The sequence below is a fragment of the Alligator sinensis genome, unplaced genomic scaffold, assembly GCF_000455745.1.
Source record: "Alligator sinensis unplaced genomic scaffold, ASM45574v1 scaffold927_1, whole genome shotgun sequence".
Lineage (NCBI taxonomy): Eukaryota > Metazoa > Chordata > Crocodylia > Alligatoridae > Alligator > Alligator sinensis.
The window spans coordinates 1,291,957-1,310,348 of record NW_005842155.1 but is presented as its reverse complement, the minus strand read 5'-3'; the positions used below and the strand labels follow the sequence as shown (position 1 = coordinate 1,310,348).

Genomic DNA, 18,392 nt, shown 5'->3' with positions numbered 1-18,392 from the left:
CCTGCTGACCTCTAAATCTTGTAGGAAAAAGAATTAAGTTCGTGTTTCATTTTTCACTTCTACACAACCCCTGCCTAAAATTGCACTATTATTGATTGCAATTTATAGAGTTTCTTAGAGGTACAAAGAGCTTTGCACTGACAAGCCACCTGCTAGATGGATGTATGCCTCAAAAAAAACATATCAGGTAGTTATGGTAAATTCTGAGAATTACAATAGTAGCAAGGGTTTTAAAGCACAGAACTAAAGGAATTACATAAAATATAACATTTCTGAATTAAAGGTAACTATAAAATGCACTTGAGCTTGATCTTGATAAAAGGCCAAATATGCGATTGCTTTTTCAAAGTCTAACTATTCAGAGACCTATACTTCCACAAACATTGTGACTCTCCCTGCCCAGTCCCCACATATTCTCTCTATCCTAAAAAAATCCCTTGACCTCCCCATGCCATCATTAGTTTCCACACAGTACCCACCTGCTGATAAGCTCTGGTTTTCTCTAGCTAATGGCAGGTTTGCTAAAGGATGGAGAGTGTTATCTATCTATGGCTAGGTACAAATGTTCAGTTGCTACCAGGAAAAATTTCTGTTCTCCTGGTAGAAACCAAGTGTACAGGCATTCACTCTCTTTCTCCTGGAGCAAAAATGGACAGTCTGGGAGAACAATAACCTGGGAAACCAGGGTTAGATTGCTCCTGGGAGAGTGAACATCTAGTCTAAGTACAGATATTTGAAAGGTTAAATTGAGTTTAAAATGACTGCCCAATTTAAACTTAGCTCATCCCAGTGCCAACCTTACACTTACAGACCTGTCACTTAGTGACTGGCAATCAGTTTAAACTTGTAACTGTACAGAAGTGCCATGTACATAAGCCAGTCTAAAAATTGCAGAACTCAGTTTAAGATAAACCTGGATCTATATAACAGCAAACTTATTTGATTTAGGTCAAACTGGTGCATGGAACTTCTGTACAGTTTTCCTGTGCAACCCTGGGGCTGAGAAAACCCAACCACTGGTCCCAGCCCTGGGCCTGCTCTTTTCACCCCTGCCTCCTTGCACTGGGCTATTTTTTGTCCCCTGGCCCCTTGCTCCCCCCTCACCAGCTAGCCCTCTCAACCCCATCCCATAAGCCACTCTGGGTGCAACCATTTTTATCAGCATTTGCCATTGTCGGAGCCAAGCAAGTAAATCCCAGTGCTGGGGAGAGGCAGAAGGGATGAGGGTGTAAGTTTACTGGGGAGGACCCCACCCTACCCATGGGTCATGCCTGTCCCTCACTCCTCATGGGTCGCACCTGCCCCACCACCTCATCTGTGAGCCATGCCTGCCCTGCTCACCCCTCATGGGTTGCACTGGCTCTGCTCACCCCACTTACAGATCATGCCTGCTCCCCCATGCTTGCGGGTCACACCAGCACTGCCCACCTCACCCATTGATCGTGCCACCCTGCCCATCCCTCACAGGTCACGCCTGCCCCCCTGCCACCGGTCATGCCAGTTCCCCCATGCCATTTGTGGGTTATGCCTACCCCCACCCCTCATGTGCCACACCTTTGCTGGCAGACCCTTGATCCTGCTGGACCCCCAATCCCCACTCAAGCCCCCCATCCCGACTTATTGGGCAGCCATTTTGATCTGATTTAACTTCCCCCTAACCCCAGAATGTCTATACTTAGCTTTATAAGTTTTCTCTTGGCTTGAGTCCTCCTGGAGACTATCTAGCCTAACCTTATCCAACACCAGGGAAAAAAATCAGACACTTTTACACAGAAGTATACCTTTAATTTCATTGTGAAAAAAATGGTGTATTCAGAATGTTACAATTTGCTTCCCAGCAAATAAAAGCCTTATTGCTATATGACGCTATTTGCTAATGCTATATGATGACTATGATAAATGGACTAAGTGTCCAAGACAAATATACTATCAGCAAAGTATTTAAAGAATTGCAAACATTGTGCTTATCTGGCCAGAGGTTTTTATCCTAAAAATGAAAGAACACAGAAAGGGAAAAAAGCTCATTATTATCTATACTGGAAGATAGAAAATAATTATTTATTAGAGATCTTTCCATAAATATCAGCCCCCTGATATTATGAATTCATGGTGTGGTTATTATGAATCTGTGCTAAGTAAAGGGAACAATGTTCAGTGATTAGGCTAAAGCACTGCGTGTCGGCAGCTCTGGATTCTGTTCCTAACATCACTGATTCCTTTGCATCCTTGGCTAAATAACTTAGGCCCAAATTTCCAAAAGTGGAGTGGAGTGGAGTGGAGTGGTGTGCCTTAGTGTTCAAAGATCGAATTGCAGGCCTGACTTTCTGAATTAAGAACTCTGACTTTTGAGAAATGATCATTTGGAGCTGCTGGCACAAAATGCTGATTTAAAGATGTGGTTGGCTGAAAATAAATGAAATATAATACAGCCATTGTTTGTAAAGTGACAAAATGAAAAGTGAGAAGAATGGTCATAATCAGTGCATGTGGAAAATTTGGATAAAAATGGTATTGACAAGCCAGTACAAACCAGCTCAACTTCTTTATCAGGCATGTGTTAAGCTGGATTTTTCTATGGTTGCAACATCACCATTAGTGGTTATCACTTGATAGATGATATGCAAATAATTGGTTCTCCACTCAAAGACCATGCAGGTTTCCATCAGTCTAGAAGTGTTTAGCATTTATTTCTTTTCCCCTGAGAGAACAACTAATATTTCATAAGTAAATGAATGTTTATTCGATAATTGAACTCCATCAAAGGGTAGATGAATCATCACAAACACGTTTCCAGCCAAACAAACTTACAGGTGGGTTATCACTCAGGAAGCAGTCAGCCAACAAAAGACCCTGCACAAAAAAGCATTTTATGATTTCATTCATCATTCTGTGACTGAGTCTGTCAAAGTCTGATTTTATCTGTTAATGGATGATAAATCCCATAACTGACTTATCCAGAAATCAGTACCAGATAATGAAATGATTGAAGAGCTACATATCAAGTAGCGATGGCTGATTAACTTTTCATCAAATTGATGTCCCTTCAACCAAGAAAGAAAGATCTGGTTTATGGGCCATTACTTTCTGTGCAGAGATTAAAGTATTCATTATACAACAGAACCACTGATCTGTTAAATTATTAATACATGGATTAAGGACTCACCCAAAGCCCACTGAAATCAGTGGCAGTACTGCCATTAAAGCAGCTGAGATCAATTGGCTTTGGATCAAATTTATAGTCAGAAGCAGCAAGCTGGTGAATTTCCTAAAAAAGAAACCCAAATCTAAAATGCCACCTGTGAGCCAGATCTTCAGCTGCTTTAAATGTACATAGCTCCATCTGGAACATAAGAATTGCTGTATTGGATCAGACCATCTTGTCCAGTATCCTATTTCTAATTGTATCTGGTACTAGCTGCTTCCGAGGAAGGTGCAAGAAATGCTGCTGTAGTCAGTTTTGGAATAAGTTGATTTTAGGGATGGTATCTTTTTCTCTCCTAATAAAGCCCAGCTTTTTAGAATTGTATATTGTCACCCAACCTCCTAAGATGTCAGCACCCTGAACATGAGGGTTTAGAGCAGGCATGGGCAAAATATGGCCCGCGGGCTGGACCCAGCATGACAGGCCATTCTATCTATCACAGGGATCCTAATTTATTTTTTTAAATTAGTACTTATCTGCCCCCAACTGCCTGTCAAAGATGACAGGAGCCAGCGGCAGCAGAACTCAGGGGGAGCCTCCAGCACAAGCAGCAGTAACAAGGCCCATCAGCTCCCCGCCCTCCAGCCCCCAGCCCCAAGCCCCCAGCCAGAAGCCCCTGCCTTAGAAGAAGCTTCTGGCCTGGGAGCCTGGAGCTATTCCCCACCTCCCTCCACCCCAGAGGGAAATTCAGATAAGAATGGGATGGAGGGTAGGGAGGATCACCAGCACAGCAAGAGACAGCTGGGTCCAGCCAGCACCATGCGGTTCCCAGCTGGCATCTGTGTGGTGCTCCTGCTGTGTCACACGGTGCCAGAGCTGTGGGTGGGGACTGGCAGGCTGAGGAGGAATGGTGGAGGTGGGCGCATAGGCGGCGGAAGTGGAAGGTTAACGAGGCTCATCCCCCTGCAAACACAGGGCAGCCAGGCCACAGGCTGCTGCAGCAGTGGGGAGGGGTACACACACACGTATACCCTGAACAACCAGGATCACAGCCAGCCCAGTAGGCAATTAAGATTCTTTTTATCTGCTTTCTGCCTGGGCTTGGTGGTGGGGGCAGATCGAGACCCCCACAATGCAGGAGCCGGTAAGGTAGGAGCAGGAGTGAATCATTCACCCCCGTCCTTGCCCCTCTCCCTGCAGCACTGTGGGGACTGTCCCGCGACTCAGGCCAGCTAGGGCCCCATTCACCATGACCAGGGCCCTTGCCAGGTCAGGTCATGGGACAACTGGAGCCTGGCAGCTCCTCTAGAAGCGTGGTACTGGGGGGCCAAAGGGAGGCATGTGGCTCCCCAGTCTTTGCACAGGGCAAGGGTGGACTGCAGCTGTAAGATGGGCTCTGCCTGCTCCCTGCCTCTGCAGCTTGATGCCTCTTTTGAAAGCGGTGCACCTCCATGTGTGTCCTGCCACTGGGCAGGCTGGGCAGCGAGGAACATGGCACCGCACCACTTTCAAAGGCGACAGCGAGATGTGGAGGCTGGGAGGAGGCAGAACCCAGCCCACAGATGCAGACCGCCCTTGCCCCATGCAAATATTGGGGGAGCCACATGCCTCCCCTTGGCTCCCCGGCACTGCGCCTCTGGAGGAGCCAATGGGCTGCACCAGGCTCTTCCCAGGGACAACTAGCAGCAGGGCAGAGTGGGGCGGGGTGGGCGTGGAGGTCCCAGGGGCTCTGTCCTCTCTGTCTCGGCAGTGCAGCCAAGGCTGACCCTGCTCTGGCCCCTGGCTCTGGGCCCCACCGGGCAGTGCGGGGCCGGGGTTGGTGCAGGGAGGCAGCTGGGACCAGTGCAGGGCTGGGGGGTGGCAGCACCAGGCAATGACTCTGGCATGGGGAAAGGGGTGGCCACACAGGCGCAGCAGGCCCCAGCCCCACTCCCTCCCCACCAGACCTTTTCCCTTCCTGCTGCCTTCTGTTGGGGGCAGGGAGCTGTGGATGTGGGTCCCTGGCCCCATAGCCCTGGCAGCTGGGGGCCCCCTCTGGCAGGGCTGGAGGGCAGGAGGGCTATGCGGGGTGGGGAGTAAGGGGCATGAGCAGGGCAGGGGGGGAGGGGGGTTGGAGTTTTTGTCAGAGAATTTGTGATTTTTTATCCAGGATCCCTGGTGATCACCCCTCAAATATATCATGTGGCAATGAATCTGACATGCTAATTCTGCATTGTATGGAAAAAAGGCTTTTTTACTCATTTCATGTTTGTCATCTTTCTGTTTCATTCAAAGTCTTCTGTTAAAAAGAGAGGCGGTCAGAAGAATGTGATTTACTTTTTGCATTTCATTGAACTCAATGGAGCTACACTTATTTACACACACTGGCCTTCAGTCCCCACCCATGTCACTACCATGAGCTGAGATCACTTTGTGGAAATTTTTAAACATTAAAAACCTTCCCAAAGATTCTGACTTAGCAACAAAGTAAACTGAAAAAAGCTTACATTATAAAAGAAAATCTCTCACGTTGCATCAGCTAGAAAACCTGTACTTACTGTGCTCTATGGATTAAATAGCAACCTGGAGACGAACTGTACACAAAAAGCTAATGATAAAGCAATCCAAAAAATCAATGACTTATTTATTCTTTCCTTTAGTTCAAACAGCCAAGCAGGGATTCTTTCATGAACCATTTTTGTATTGCCACTTCCATTCAATCCTCTTGAACCAAGGGTTTAGTGTACAAATTAACTAGCCACGAATATCATACACATCTGGTCACCAATCAGTTCCATTTAACTAAAGGTAATGGTGGTTCCACACAGTACAATGAAGATTATTTAATTTGGCTGTTGCAAAAATTGCTTTTACATTCAACTTCCTTGAATATCAGTGATTTTCCTCCTGTTTTATTTCCTATTGTCAATGACTCCAAAATAAAAAATGATAGGTTATTCAATCTCATATAAATCCTTAGTATTATCGTATGATTAAGCCATCCTATAGCAATTACTAATTCAAGAGAGGTCATCGAGGACTCAGTGACCTCTATATCCTATGCATCCTTATTATAAAACTATTTGCTCTGATTTTGTTTTTTTAGTTTTATAAGTGAAACAACCCACTTGAAGTGAATAACTGAAAACTTATTGTAGTGAATCTAAGGAATTATTTACTATCCATCCTACTAAAGAGATCACATCAGTGATTCTCAACCTTTTTGGATCTGAGGCATCCTTCATTAGACTCAAGGCACCCCTCACTGGGCTCAAGGCACCTCTCCATAACTTTTGTGAATTGAGTAGCACCTCATTTAAAACACTAATTTATACATTACAGTGCTTACCTCTTTGCAGAGGGGTTGAGCAGTGAGGGGCGGCATTCATTCAGGCAGGGACAAGGCTTTATCTACTTAGTTTATCTGCTTATCTTCTTACATCTCACTTATCTTTTCACACCCCGTGGCAAAAAATCTAGTGGCACCCCTGGGTGCGCTGGCACCCTTGTTGAGAATCACTGGATTACATAGTACAGTGAAATCTGCACAGGACTAGAAATAAAGAGTGTCTGATTGGGCTCCTACCTCTACTGCATACTCTGAAGCAAGTCAGTCAGATTGGGTCTCAGCGTCATCATCTGTAAAATAGAAATGGATATACTGAGGCATATTTTGAAAATTAGTTAGCTAAATAAAGTTGAGAATATTTTGATCTGGGGTTCAGGTGGTCTATGGGTAGGCAAACTAATTTTTCACCTGTGCTACTACTGGGGTCATGCCAGAGTTTTTCTTTCCATGTACAGAAAAATCCCCTGTCACAAAATGGTACTTCCAGTATTGACAGTGATTTTGCTGCCACTGAGATTGGTAACAAAACTCCCTGACTGTCATGGGGAATGTTTCAACCCAAGACAACATGAAAGTACTGATGAAGGTGCAATTCAGGCAGCATCTGCACCATACTCCTGTATGAGACAAGGCTTTAACAAGAAGAGATGACCCCATTTTTTTCAAAAGGTGAAGTTAATCATAGGATTTTTATACCGAATCTGACTTTCCAGGCACGGTTAGTTAGCAATCTGTTACATTAATTGCCAGCTGTATGTCTCCCAGTCTCAGCATCACTAGGTGCTGAATAACAAGGTGATAAACATACACCATAATGACTCAGACAACCTGTGCTATATTCTTCTCCATTAAAAGTTATCTGTGATTTCACAGCTTCATAATTAGCAGCTTCAAGAAACCAAGAAATCTCTGATGAGTGGACAGGGACAAAATGGAATAAAACAAATTGGTTTCAGAAAAGGGATTTGTGTCCCCTTTTGATTCCCTTCTACATCAATACAAAGCTCTCATATATTAAAAAGAAATAGTTAGCCAGGAAAATATATTGCAAGTTTAGTGTTGCTACCAGGTAGGTGGCTTTTATTTCAGGTGAAGCTCTGAAAAGCCCAGCCCAGCCTCTCCTGCTGCCAGAAGGAGAGAAATCTTATTGCCCATCCCCCCAGTATTTCTGACTCTCTAAATTTACTTCTAGAAACTTGACACTTCCCTTTTATTTCAACAAGTTTCTTCCTTTGAGTTCCAGATGTCTCCCTGCATATTCCCTTCTTCCCCAACTAGTTTGTAACAACCAAACCCATTCATGATAAAAAGCTCATCTCTTTCAGTAGATTGTCTGCTGGGGCCAATCTTGGATTTTGAAAATGGGGATGCAGATGGGGCAGCACACCATCACATGTAACCCAACACATATTTTTCTCCAGTTAAAGAGAAATTAGGGGCTTTACTAATATGCTAGGGAGTAGTGCTATATTATTCAGTTTTAAATCAAAGCAAAAAAATAAATATAACTATTGGAATAAGTGCTGATTTGCTAGAGCATCTATAAAGTTTAAAAAAGCAGCATGCTAGGCAAAAAATAGTCAAAGGTTATTGGCTCATTAATCCTGTAATCATTACAGTTAAATGTATGCCTCTTATTCAGATTCACAAAACAAAATCTAGCCTTCTTGAATGTTTTGACAGTGCTTCCCATACTTCACTATCAGTCATTTCTACACCTGAGTTAATATTACCACACCTTAAGTTTTGTAGCTAGAGCTAAAAGCAGCCAGTGGGGCTGTGAAATAGGAGAGACATCACCAGGCTAACAGACAGCAACACTGAAGAAGCAATGATAGTTCGAATAGCAGAACTTCAAGACCATTAACAAGAAGAGAGGGCTGTTAATACCTGTGAAACAGAGACAGGTTAACAGGAATCAGGAAGATGATAATGAGCCATTAAGTCAATTGACTCTTCCACTACTGCCTGAATAGAAATGTCTCTACTTCTCCGGCAGTTGGTTTTAAAGTTTGGGTAGAGCAGGAATCACAGGGGTGGGGGGGGAGGGGGGACGTGCAACTGCACCAGAGCTCTCCCCCCGATCTGCCTCTAATGCTGATGTAATAATTTAAGCCCTTGGTTATGCATTATCAATCAGTTATGCGCCTTCCTACTAGGCTCCATTAGGAGGGGTTCATGTGTCTCCTTACAGCTTTACTTACCAGGCAGGAATATGTTGTCATGAAACTGCAGATTGAATAGGCCAACCAAGCCCATTAAACAGAGGGTAAAGAGAAGGAAGGAAGGGGACCCACAAACTCAGTTTGCTGAAAATGTGGATTCACTTTTTATCTACAAAAGCAAATTCAAAAGGCTTTCAGGTCCAATAAAAAAGAATAAAAGAACCTCAAACACAGTCCTACTGTGGCTCCAAAGAGACAGTGGATCTATTTCTAGCTTTCAAAGTTAGTCCATAAAAGTAGCAGAAGCTGTCTAGGTACACTGAACTGCTTGGCTTATGCTGAAATCACTGAAGCAATTACTTGGTGTTTACTTACATGGTTTTGTTATTACTTGCAGGAAAATAAACAGGAAAGTCAGATGTTCAGGAAAGGCCATGAGCCAGATTCTCAGATGGTGTAAATCGTCTTTGCACCACTGCAGTTGTTGAAATGATCTTTATTTGTGTAGTGTGTCTGGATCGTTCATGAGTGGCTGCTTTCTCTTTGTGACTTGATGCCAAGATGAAAATGGTGAAGGAATCATGAAATGGCTTTGGTTTGAATTTGAAAGTCCACTTCTCAAGTCTAGAGAATCTGTTTACTTCCTAGGATATGCAAACATAGCACTAGCAAATAAAAAGGGGCCTTCTGTACTCACTGCAGCTTAGGCTGTAGAAAATAGGTCTTGTAAATCAGGGAACTATTTTTCCACTTCTCTGCTCAAATCAACCTTAAACCAAGTTGTACTGAAGACTAAATAAGCATTCACCGAGTTCCCAGAATCTGGGCAAGCCTGGGATTGAAAAGGACCAAATATGAAAAGACGCTGTTTTCCTGGAAGCAGTGGAAACTACACACAGGATCTTGTTCCTTCAGTTTTCCAGTCTGGTTTTGCATGTGGATAATTCAGATAAACAGTGAGTGAAAAACAGATAAAGAATTGGATAGCAGCCATTGACTTAGGATCGGAAAGTGTCTTGCAAATATTAATTAATGCAGGACTGTGAATTAGGGAAGCATGGTCATCCCCTTTCTAGGAAATGAGGAAACAGGCATGAAGGAAGCAAGCGGCTTGTCTGAGATAACACAGGACATATGTGACAGGTTGGAAGCAAAATTCAAGGCTTACCCAACAAGACCATGCTTCCTCTTCAACAATAGTTTAAGGTTGCAACTGAAATGCAATTGAAATGGTGCCTAACTATAACTGGTAAATATGATTTTGAAACAGTCACCATCATTCAACAATATTACTACCAGAGACTTTGGGAATCTCATATTTTGTAGTGCTTTTCCCCATACTCTAAACATCTGAAGCTTCACCCCTCAATGATTACCAAACTCTTTAGTACCTGTTTTCCTTCCAAATGAGCATTACAGTTAGGGTTCTCCAGGAAACCCACTGCATAGGATTTCCCACTTCTTTAAAAAATATTTTTTTTCTTTTGTGAGAATGCAGATCTGTTTAACAGCAGGATTTTAAACTATAGACACTGGCATTTATAATCCAGCTGGGTGAAATTTCACAAAAGGGCTGTCAAATAATATTCAACTCATTAGGTATAAATTTAATAGTCAAATAGAAAACATAAATCCCAAGGTATCCAATACAGAGTAAGCACAAATCCGTTTTCAGGCTTTGTTAAGTATTTCAAAATATTGTTTAACTGTATCAATAGTGTCTCTAGGCAAACTTCTTCTCTTCTCTTGGCACAGCAGATCTCAGTTCAGGACACCACATGCTTAGTGGGAATACTGCACACCTAGACAAACAGAGCAGAACACTTGAATCAAGAGGGTCAAGGTACAGAGAAATTAACTTTCTGGAAAAATAGAAGTCAAATGAACTTCCAGATGAAAAAATGTCTCTGCCCTACTTTTCCTGTATTTTTCTGCTTTTTTATTATTATTTTTTAAATTCATCTTTGACATCTACTACCTTCACTTCACACCAAGACCTTTCTGGATATTGTTCAATGCAATTTTGCCTGTTTGCATTACCTTGCATTGCTTTCTCTCAGTGTAGACTGTGAAGAGCAGCAATGACTCAGACTGTATATCTAAACCAGCAGATATTATAGAAATGACTGTATTGTGGCTCAGAGCATTCTTCTTCTGGTAAGTGGATCATAGAAGGATGTATCCATGGGCTGAGTCACTATACTGGCTTACTGCAGGGCTCTTCGAAACTCTTTTGTTTTTTTGCTATTTTGTGACATATTTATAAAATCATTTGCTCACACTATTTATGCATTATGAGTCCTTTTATATAACATGCTTTTAGCATTTGATGATATATTTTACAATATTACAAGGGATACTTAGGTCAGTAATTCTCAACCAGGGTGCTATGGGGTATTTTGAGATCCTCTCAAGGATGCTGCAGGGTGCTGCAAAATGTTAGCCCTGTTAAGTGTGCAAACATGATTAACAAGATAAACCCAGAGATTTCAAATAGAAATTCATAGTATTAAAAACATTCCTTTTTGTGGTCTTTCTGAGTTCTTTGCAACAGAAGAATTGTTCTATTAATTTTCTGTAGCCAAAAAATGTGGGAAAACGAAGAGCTGGAATTTTCTGAGGGGTGTCTTGCATCTAACGTGGGGTGGCTTGAGCCTAAAAATGTTGAAAACCACTAACTTATGCTATGACAAATTACAATCTCTGAGCATATATAGGATTTCACAAAAGAAGCCATTAAGGAAAGGAAAGAGGAATTGCATAGAGAATGTAAGGAATGCTTGAAAACACACAGACAAATTCAACCCTGGTGGAATCTACTGAGATTACTTCAGGGATGAATTTGGCCTCTTATTTAGACAGAAGTGTTATTATGCTCATAACTCATGTAATTAAGCTAGGTGCAGATATTACACATACACCGGCATAAGTAAGGACTACCTAAATTATGATTTCACAGATTTTGCAGAAACCACGAAAAATATGTTGTCCATGGCCACCACGATCACTAGGGAATCTCTCATTGATTTCCAATGAAATAAACCACCTCCCCCCAAAAAAGGTAGTGATGTAGACTGAGTGAAGGCATCCTCCACCAATCAGTGGTGAGGGGCAGGGCCACCATGAAATGCCAGCAAAATTGACTCTGTGCTGTGAGTGGGCTGTGAAAACCTGTTGTCTCACCACAACTTAGGCAGGGCCCTAAGTATTAATAACCAAAAACCAGTTTATACCAGTAACAGAACAGAAGTTTAGTGCACATAGACTGGTTTAAAAATGGCAGAACCCAGTCAAAATTGACCTTGATGAATGGAGTATCAGATTTAATTGGTTTAAATTAAGCCACTCTATTGAACTTCTATACCAAATCCCCTTTCAACTCAATTAGGTCATTGTCTGCTGGCATCCCAGGGGCTTTTGTGGCCTCTCCACTAGCCCCCCATGCAGCACCCTTTGGATGCCTGGCTGGTCTGGGCTGTCACTGATCCAAGCCAGCACAGATGCAATAGGTGGGGGAGGGGGAGGGGATGGAGGGGGGAACAGGGGGAAGGGGGTTGCGCTGGGCAGCAGGGACAGGAGTACTCTGTAGAAGGAAGGATCAAGCCCTTTGGAGCTTGGCACCAGTGGCAGCTGAGGGGCCTGATCCTTCCTTCTATGGAGCACTCCTTTTTCTGCTGCCCAGTGCATCTAGCTGGCTCATGCTGGTGCCAAGCCCTCACAAGATACACTGGGATGCCCTAAAGGCTTGCACCAGGCAGCAGGAACACTCCTTAGAAAGAAGGAGCAGACACCTCGGAGCCTGGTCCTTTCTTCTAGGGAGCCAGGGCACCCCTGATTGGTTGTCAGGCACACACCCCAACCCTCTGCTGTCACAGTGGACCCTTCCTTGTGCCTATCCCTAGGCTTCCAGGAGAGCCCCATGGCATGCTCAACAGTCTTGACAATCTCAGGCAGGCTGGGAGGCATGTGGGTGCCTCTGGCCTTGGTCAGTGCAGGCATCTGTGTGCCCCCCCCAACTGAAGAGTGAACAAGTGCTCTGTTCACTCCCAATACAATCTGTGCAGCTTAGAGAAACCCATATAGATTGAATATCTGTACCTAACCTTAGAGCTCACTTCTCAGGGAAACCATAATGGCTTTTCAGTTTACTGATGTCTTTACTGCAACTTACAGTGCTTCAAAAAACAGCCCTATGGGGACTGGATGAAAAGCGCCATACACTGTATATCGTGTCCTTGGTTCAATTAAGCTTGTTTGTGTATTGCAGCTTTCATGTGAAATATCTCAAACTGCTTTGCTGATAGATTAGCTGCGCTGGAAATTTCATTCATACCGTACTGTGCCACGTTAATGCAAAAAGGAACTTTGTATACAAGGCACCAGTCTGATCTACCTTGAGGTGAATGGCGGGGAAGCAGAGCAGGTATTTCACATAAGTGAAACAAAAACATGTGTGGCATTTTCTGATCATCTGCTCTGAGCTCTCGCAGATTTACTATTCATGTAGAACATATGGTACTTTTATGAAAAAAAGACTTCCAATAACTGGCCCCGTTCAGCTTCTATAAGAAAACTCTGCTCTGCAGAAGTGCGAGGGTGCATAGGGTGGCTCCACTTCCTCTGCTCAGTAGAGGCCTCTTCTCTGGGATCCCACAGAACCTCTTCTTTTTGCTGTTGTGCCTTACATTATACTGGAGTGTCATTAGGTTTATGGCCTACTAGATGCTGAGTTTTGGGGACCAGTCTCCCTCTCTCTCACCATTGCCTATAACTCTGTCTGTTGAGTAAGATACTCACTAGGAGTTGGTGCTTCCTTTGGGCCTTATCCACCGGCTGCTACTGCACAAGGCTCTCTCCATGGACTCATACTACCCAGGAGCAGGGTGATGGGGAGAAGATGGAGAACAGCTGCAGAGGTTGAAAGGTCCAGGGGTCTGTGAGGCTGGGAATCTTCACTTGTTTTTGAGTGGAAGGTGAGGTGAGCCTTGTTCATTATACATCCCCCCCCATATCTAGACTTTATGAAGTCTTGTACATGCCATGGGAATGTAATTCGGTTTAGTTCTCCCTAAATTGAAATGGTGGTTTTTTAAAAACACTGCTTCAATTTAGGGAGAATTAAACCAAACTAAACCCCTGTGGCATGTACACAAGTGTGGGGGCCCAATCCTTACCTGCCTCTTTGGTGGTGGGGGAGTGGGGGCAAGCTGCTGGTGGGCCAAGTGGTCCCTGAGCTGCATGGGGGCCCCCCAGGTGGCACGCCCCTGCTGGCACCCAGCCCAGGTGGTCCCAGGGGGCTCCACAGCCACAGAGGGAAGCACCGTCCCCTCCCCCCCACCCCAGCCGTGGAGGGAAGCACCAGGTCCCCACACAGCTCAGGTAGGCAGGCAGGCCCGGGGAGGAAAAAAAAAAGATCAGACTCGCTGTTTTGTTTTGTTTTGTTTTCTTCAGTGGAGCCTGCCTGCATGGGCTGCTGCCAGGTCCCCCAGCCCCTGAGCTGCGCAGGGCCGACTAAGCCCCAAGCACATCAGCTTCCAGTGTCCCATGCACTGTTGCACTTTGTTAGGTAGCAAACTAAAACACCTTGGACGTGTTTTATCTTGCTATGGGCCAAAGTCATTTGAAGTGGAATATGCCGCTGAGCATGCAAGCAGCAACACCATTAAAGCGGAATATACCACCGAATGTGCAAACAGCAATGCCATTAAAGCAATGCCATTAAAGCAGTGCAAAAGGGCATTTAAGTTGCTTTAAAGGTCAATTTTGTGGTGTGTACAAAGGCCCTATATCCACAACTCTGGGTATGAAAACATAAAAGTTTACTAATACATCCCCTGGATCTTCTTTAACTTTCTAAACATACTGGCCAGAGTTTTTCCCAGTCAGCTGGATGGAGGGGATAAGACACACAGGCTGTTTCAAACAGAAGGTAGGAAAGATGTTAGAAGGAGCTTAGGGAATCAGTGCAGATGGTGGGTTTAGCATTCCTCAGTCACCAAAACCCACCAGCCTGAGGGGCTGTGACTTGAAAGTTCAACTTGCAGATGACATTTAGAATTCAGATGGCTGCAGGATTGTTTCTGCCATCACATGCACGGTATCTTATTTACTTATCTCCAAAGAGTTATGAGAGAGGAATGAAAAAGTTCATGTATCAGGAAAGAAATGTTGGGAATATGATATAAAGAAAGCAAGCACTATTCATTCTGAGTGGGGGAACTGGGCTTGGCTGCCAGAAGGCCATGAGTAGAGAACTAGCATTGGTAGAAAGGCACTGACCTTTTTTCTCTTGTGGGGAAAGTTCAGGAATCCAGCATTGCCCCCCAAAAGGACGGCACTGACCACAGAGGAGGTGTGGTCTGTAAAACCAGAAGAAGTTTTGATGGTGCAATCTCTTAGCAGCATCCCCCAGCACTTGAAATCACTGAGATAAACCTTGGCAATAACACCACTCCTTTTCCAAATTGGGCCCAAATGATATAATCAGGGAGGAACAAATAGTATAGGATCCTCAGCTGGTGCTTTGCTACTATACATTGGCCACGGCTTTGTATCTTTATATCTGAATGGGGCAGATCAGACTGAACATTTATTCCAAGAAAATACCTCCTGTTAACATAGCCATTTTGCTCTAATATAGCAGTGCTTATTATAGTAATACAGAAAACTCAAATTTTACAAACACAGAATGGATAAAGAGCTATGTGGTTTGCTCATATCCCAGCACATTTTGAATATTGATTCTCCTAAGTGTTTGAGACTGTTAATTGATAAAAGTAATTTCAGTGCCACTTAGCATGATGAAGCTCAGGAGTAAAACAGACTTTGTTCATGGCCTGCATGAACCATGTGGGCAGCCTGAATGGAAAACAGACACCAGCCTTAAGGTCTCTGCCTTTTGGTCTCCTGGGTTACTCCAGACTAAGCAGTGATCAATTTGGAATAACAACTCCAGGTAGAGGCAGATGATGAAAATGCAGGTTTCTTGTTTTGTCATCAAGCTATAAGATGGCCAGTTTGTCAGTAGGCTGTACAGGGATAGATGCTGGAAGAGTTCTTGCTTCCAGGTTTAGGAGAGCCAAGGGCCTTTGGAGCTCATGGAGAAGAAAGGAAGGCAATAATAAAGACGGTTATCAGTCACCTCCTTGACACCCTCTTTAAAGAGACATATCAGTGGTTAAAGAATTAGCCAATGTTCCCTTCATACATGAAGTAAGGAAATATAGATCAGGCAAGATGGAGATAACCAAAGTAGCAAGTAATAAAAGGACTGATACATTTTGATAACAAATAACTGAGGAATGGCTTGGAGAAGGGAGGATATTCAGTGTAGGGGCATGAGGGAGGAGGTTGGCTCAGTCTGTGATTATAAATTGGTTTGTCCCAGAAACACCTACTTCACCACTTCACACATATTTCTGTCATTTGATTGTATTACCCTCTGCACAGACTTTCTCTTCTCCTCTTTATCTCTGTCCCTTATATAAGCCAGTTATGGTACTGGGATTTCTAGCTTTCTGGCTCATAATCTCAAATGAAATTACCTGTTATAACATCACTTTTTCCCCCTTCAAAAGGAAATCTGCAATAGTGTAATAATCTCTATGATGTATTCATCAGAAATGCAGCTGGCATTGTCTTGGATTGACAATAATCTACTGGACTTTGGTGCATGTGAAACAGGTCTGTATGTGAGTGTGGACAGAGCAGTCTCCATAAGAGATTCAAAATAGCTGTCCCCAAAAGAGCCCCCAGTGCATCAGCACAGTGCTGACAGGAGGGCTGAATCAAAATCTTAAATGAAAAGGAAGCGTTTGCCAGGAAGATAATGCTGAAGATGGCTAAATCCCAATGGAATACATCAGTATTTGCAATGTCCAGATGGTTTTGCTGAAGATTATGAGTTGCATCCTGTGAAGCACTATTAACTTCAGTGAGAGTTGAATGTGCACAGCACATTACATGATTGGGTCCTATCTGCGTTATATTATTCTCTTATTTTAGGAAGCCTTGTAATCCTTTATTACCATGTGTCTGCGCACCTCAGAATCTTTACAGCATCCTTCCACCTCCTGAAAAGGTAGAATAGTGCTGTTGTTGCCATTTTACTAAGGGACGGAGCCTCAATGGGGACCTAACTCCCATTGATGAACATTTGAGGAGCTGGACCTAAATAACCTGCCTAAGGTCATCCAGGAAGTTGGCAGCAGATGATGAACCAATGCAAGGTTCCCTCTAAGGTGTGCACGTGCGCGGCTGCACACAAGTAAAAGTGTGGCTGCGCACAGCCTTCTCAAGGACACGCACCAGGAGAGGCTGGGTTGGGAGCCTGGTGTGGGCTCCCTGGCTCCGGGGAAGTGCTCCACTCCCCTGCATCAGGGCTGGGTCCAGGACACTGCTCCGCTCCCCAGCATCACCTCGGGGAGCAAGGAGGCATGTGGTGTCAGGGCCAGGGAGCGGAGCACTGTCCCGGAGCCGGTGGAGCCTCACTGGGGCAGGTAGCAGCTCCTCTCTGAAGAGAGGCAAGGCAGGTATGGATGCTCCAGCCCCTGGCTTCCGGCTCCAGCCCCCAGCCCCTAGCTCCAGCCCCTGGCTCCCGGCCCCTGGCCCCCAGCTCCAGCCACTGGCCCCAGCTCCCCGCCCCCAGCCCCCAGCCCCAGCCCCTGGCCCCCGGTTCCCAGCTTCAGCCCCTGGCCCCCAGATCTGGGCCCTGGCCCTAGCCTCCGGCCCCCAGGATCCAGCCCCAACCCCCAGCTCCAGCCTCTGGCCCCCAGCCCCCTTCAGTAAGTGTCCCATGCTGGACCAAAGTGGCGTGCTCATGGACCGAGGTGGTGTGCTCATGAACCGCACCTCCTTAGAGGGAACATTGAACCAATGTCCAACACCTTTACCCATAACCATTGCACCATTCTTTCTTCATTATTCCCTACTGGAGACAGTAGTTGAAAAATGTAACCACTGTAGCTCACAGCTTATTATTGTAGCATATATCCTGATACCTGTTGGAGTTTATTAAATGTTCAGGTGCCCATTTTCAGAAGTGACCATAGAAAAGAAAAAAGGCCACTAGTGTGACAATAAAAATATGTAGGCTAGACCAATACAGAGCAAATAAGCATTGACATGAGCAGTCACTTGGCAGGGCCTTATCATGGATGTTCATTTGTTCTGCATATTGGATGCTGAAAGGTGTCAGTGACTGATAGCAGCTGGGTGTATTCACCTTGGTTTGGGTAATGCCACAACATGTCTAGTGAATGTGCATGTTCCTGACATTGTGCCTTTTCTGTTTCTGCAGGATGGATGACATCCAGCTGTGCAAGGACATCATGAACCTTAAAAAAGAGCTGCAAAACTTAGTAGCCATCCCAGGTAATTACTGCGTCTATCTTACAAAGGACTATTACATTTTGAAACCCCAATAATGCCTGGCTGCTTGGAAAGGGAGAAACCTGGGCCCTCCACCTGCTCAAAAACTGACACCAGATCCCATCTTAACACTCCTCCTTTGGCCAGAATTAGCTGTTACACTTGTGCTGAAAGAAAAGGCTTTCTTCTGGCACAAAGAGGAGAGTGTATGGCCATTTAAGGGATTTCTTGTGGAAGAAAACTGGCTCTTCCAGAAGAAGTTAAATCAGATACCTATGAGGAAGATCTTGCTTCTCCGGATCAAACTTGAATGGCTGTAAGCTTCTCTCAGTTGTGGAAGACACCCAATATCCCACAGTTGTTTGCTCTTTGTCCTTCCCTCCCTCCA

General features: G+C 44.5%; 1 protein-coding gene across 1 annotated transcript in view; it reads left to right on the top strand.

Moving 5' to 3' along the window:
• CUNH16orf45 (chromosome unknown C16orf45 homolog) overlaps positions 1–18,392 on the top strand; it is a 117,419-nt gene that overhangs the window by 78,241 nt on the left and 20,786 nt on the right. The window contains exon 3 of the mRNA XM_006025588.3: positions 17,934–18,007. Within this exon, the coding sequence (XP_006025650.2) occupies positions 17,934–18,007 (74 nt within the window). The remainder of the gene's footprint in view (positions 1–17,933; positions 18,008–18,392) is intronic.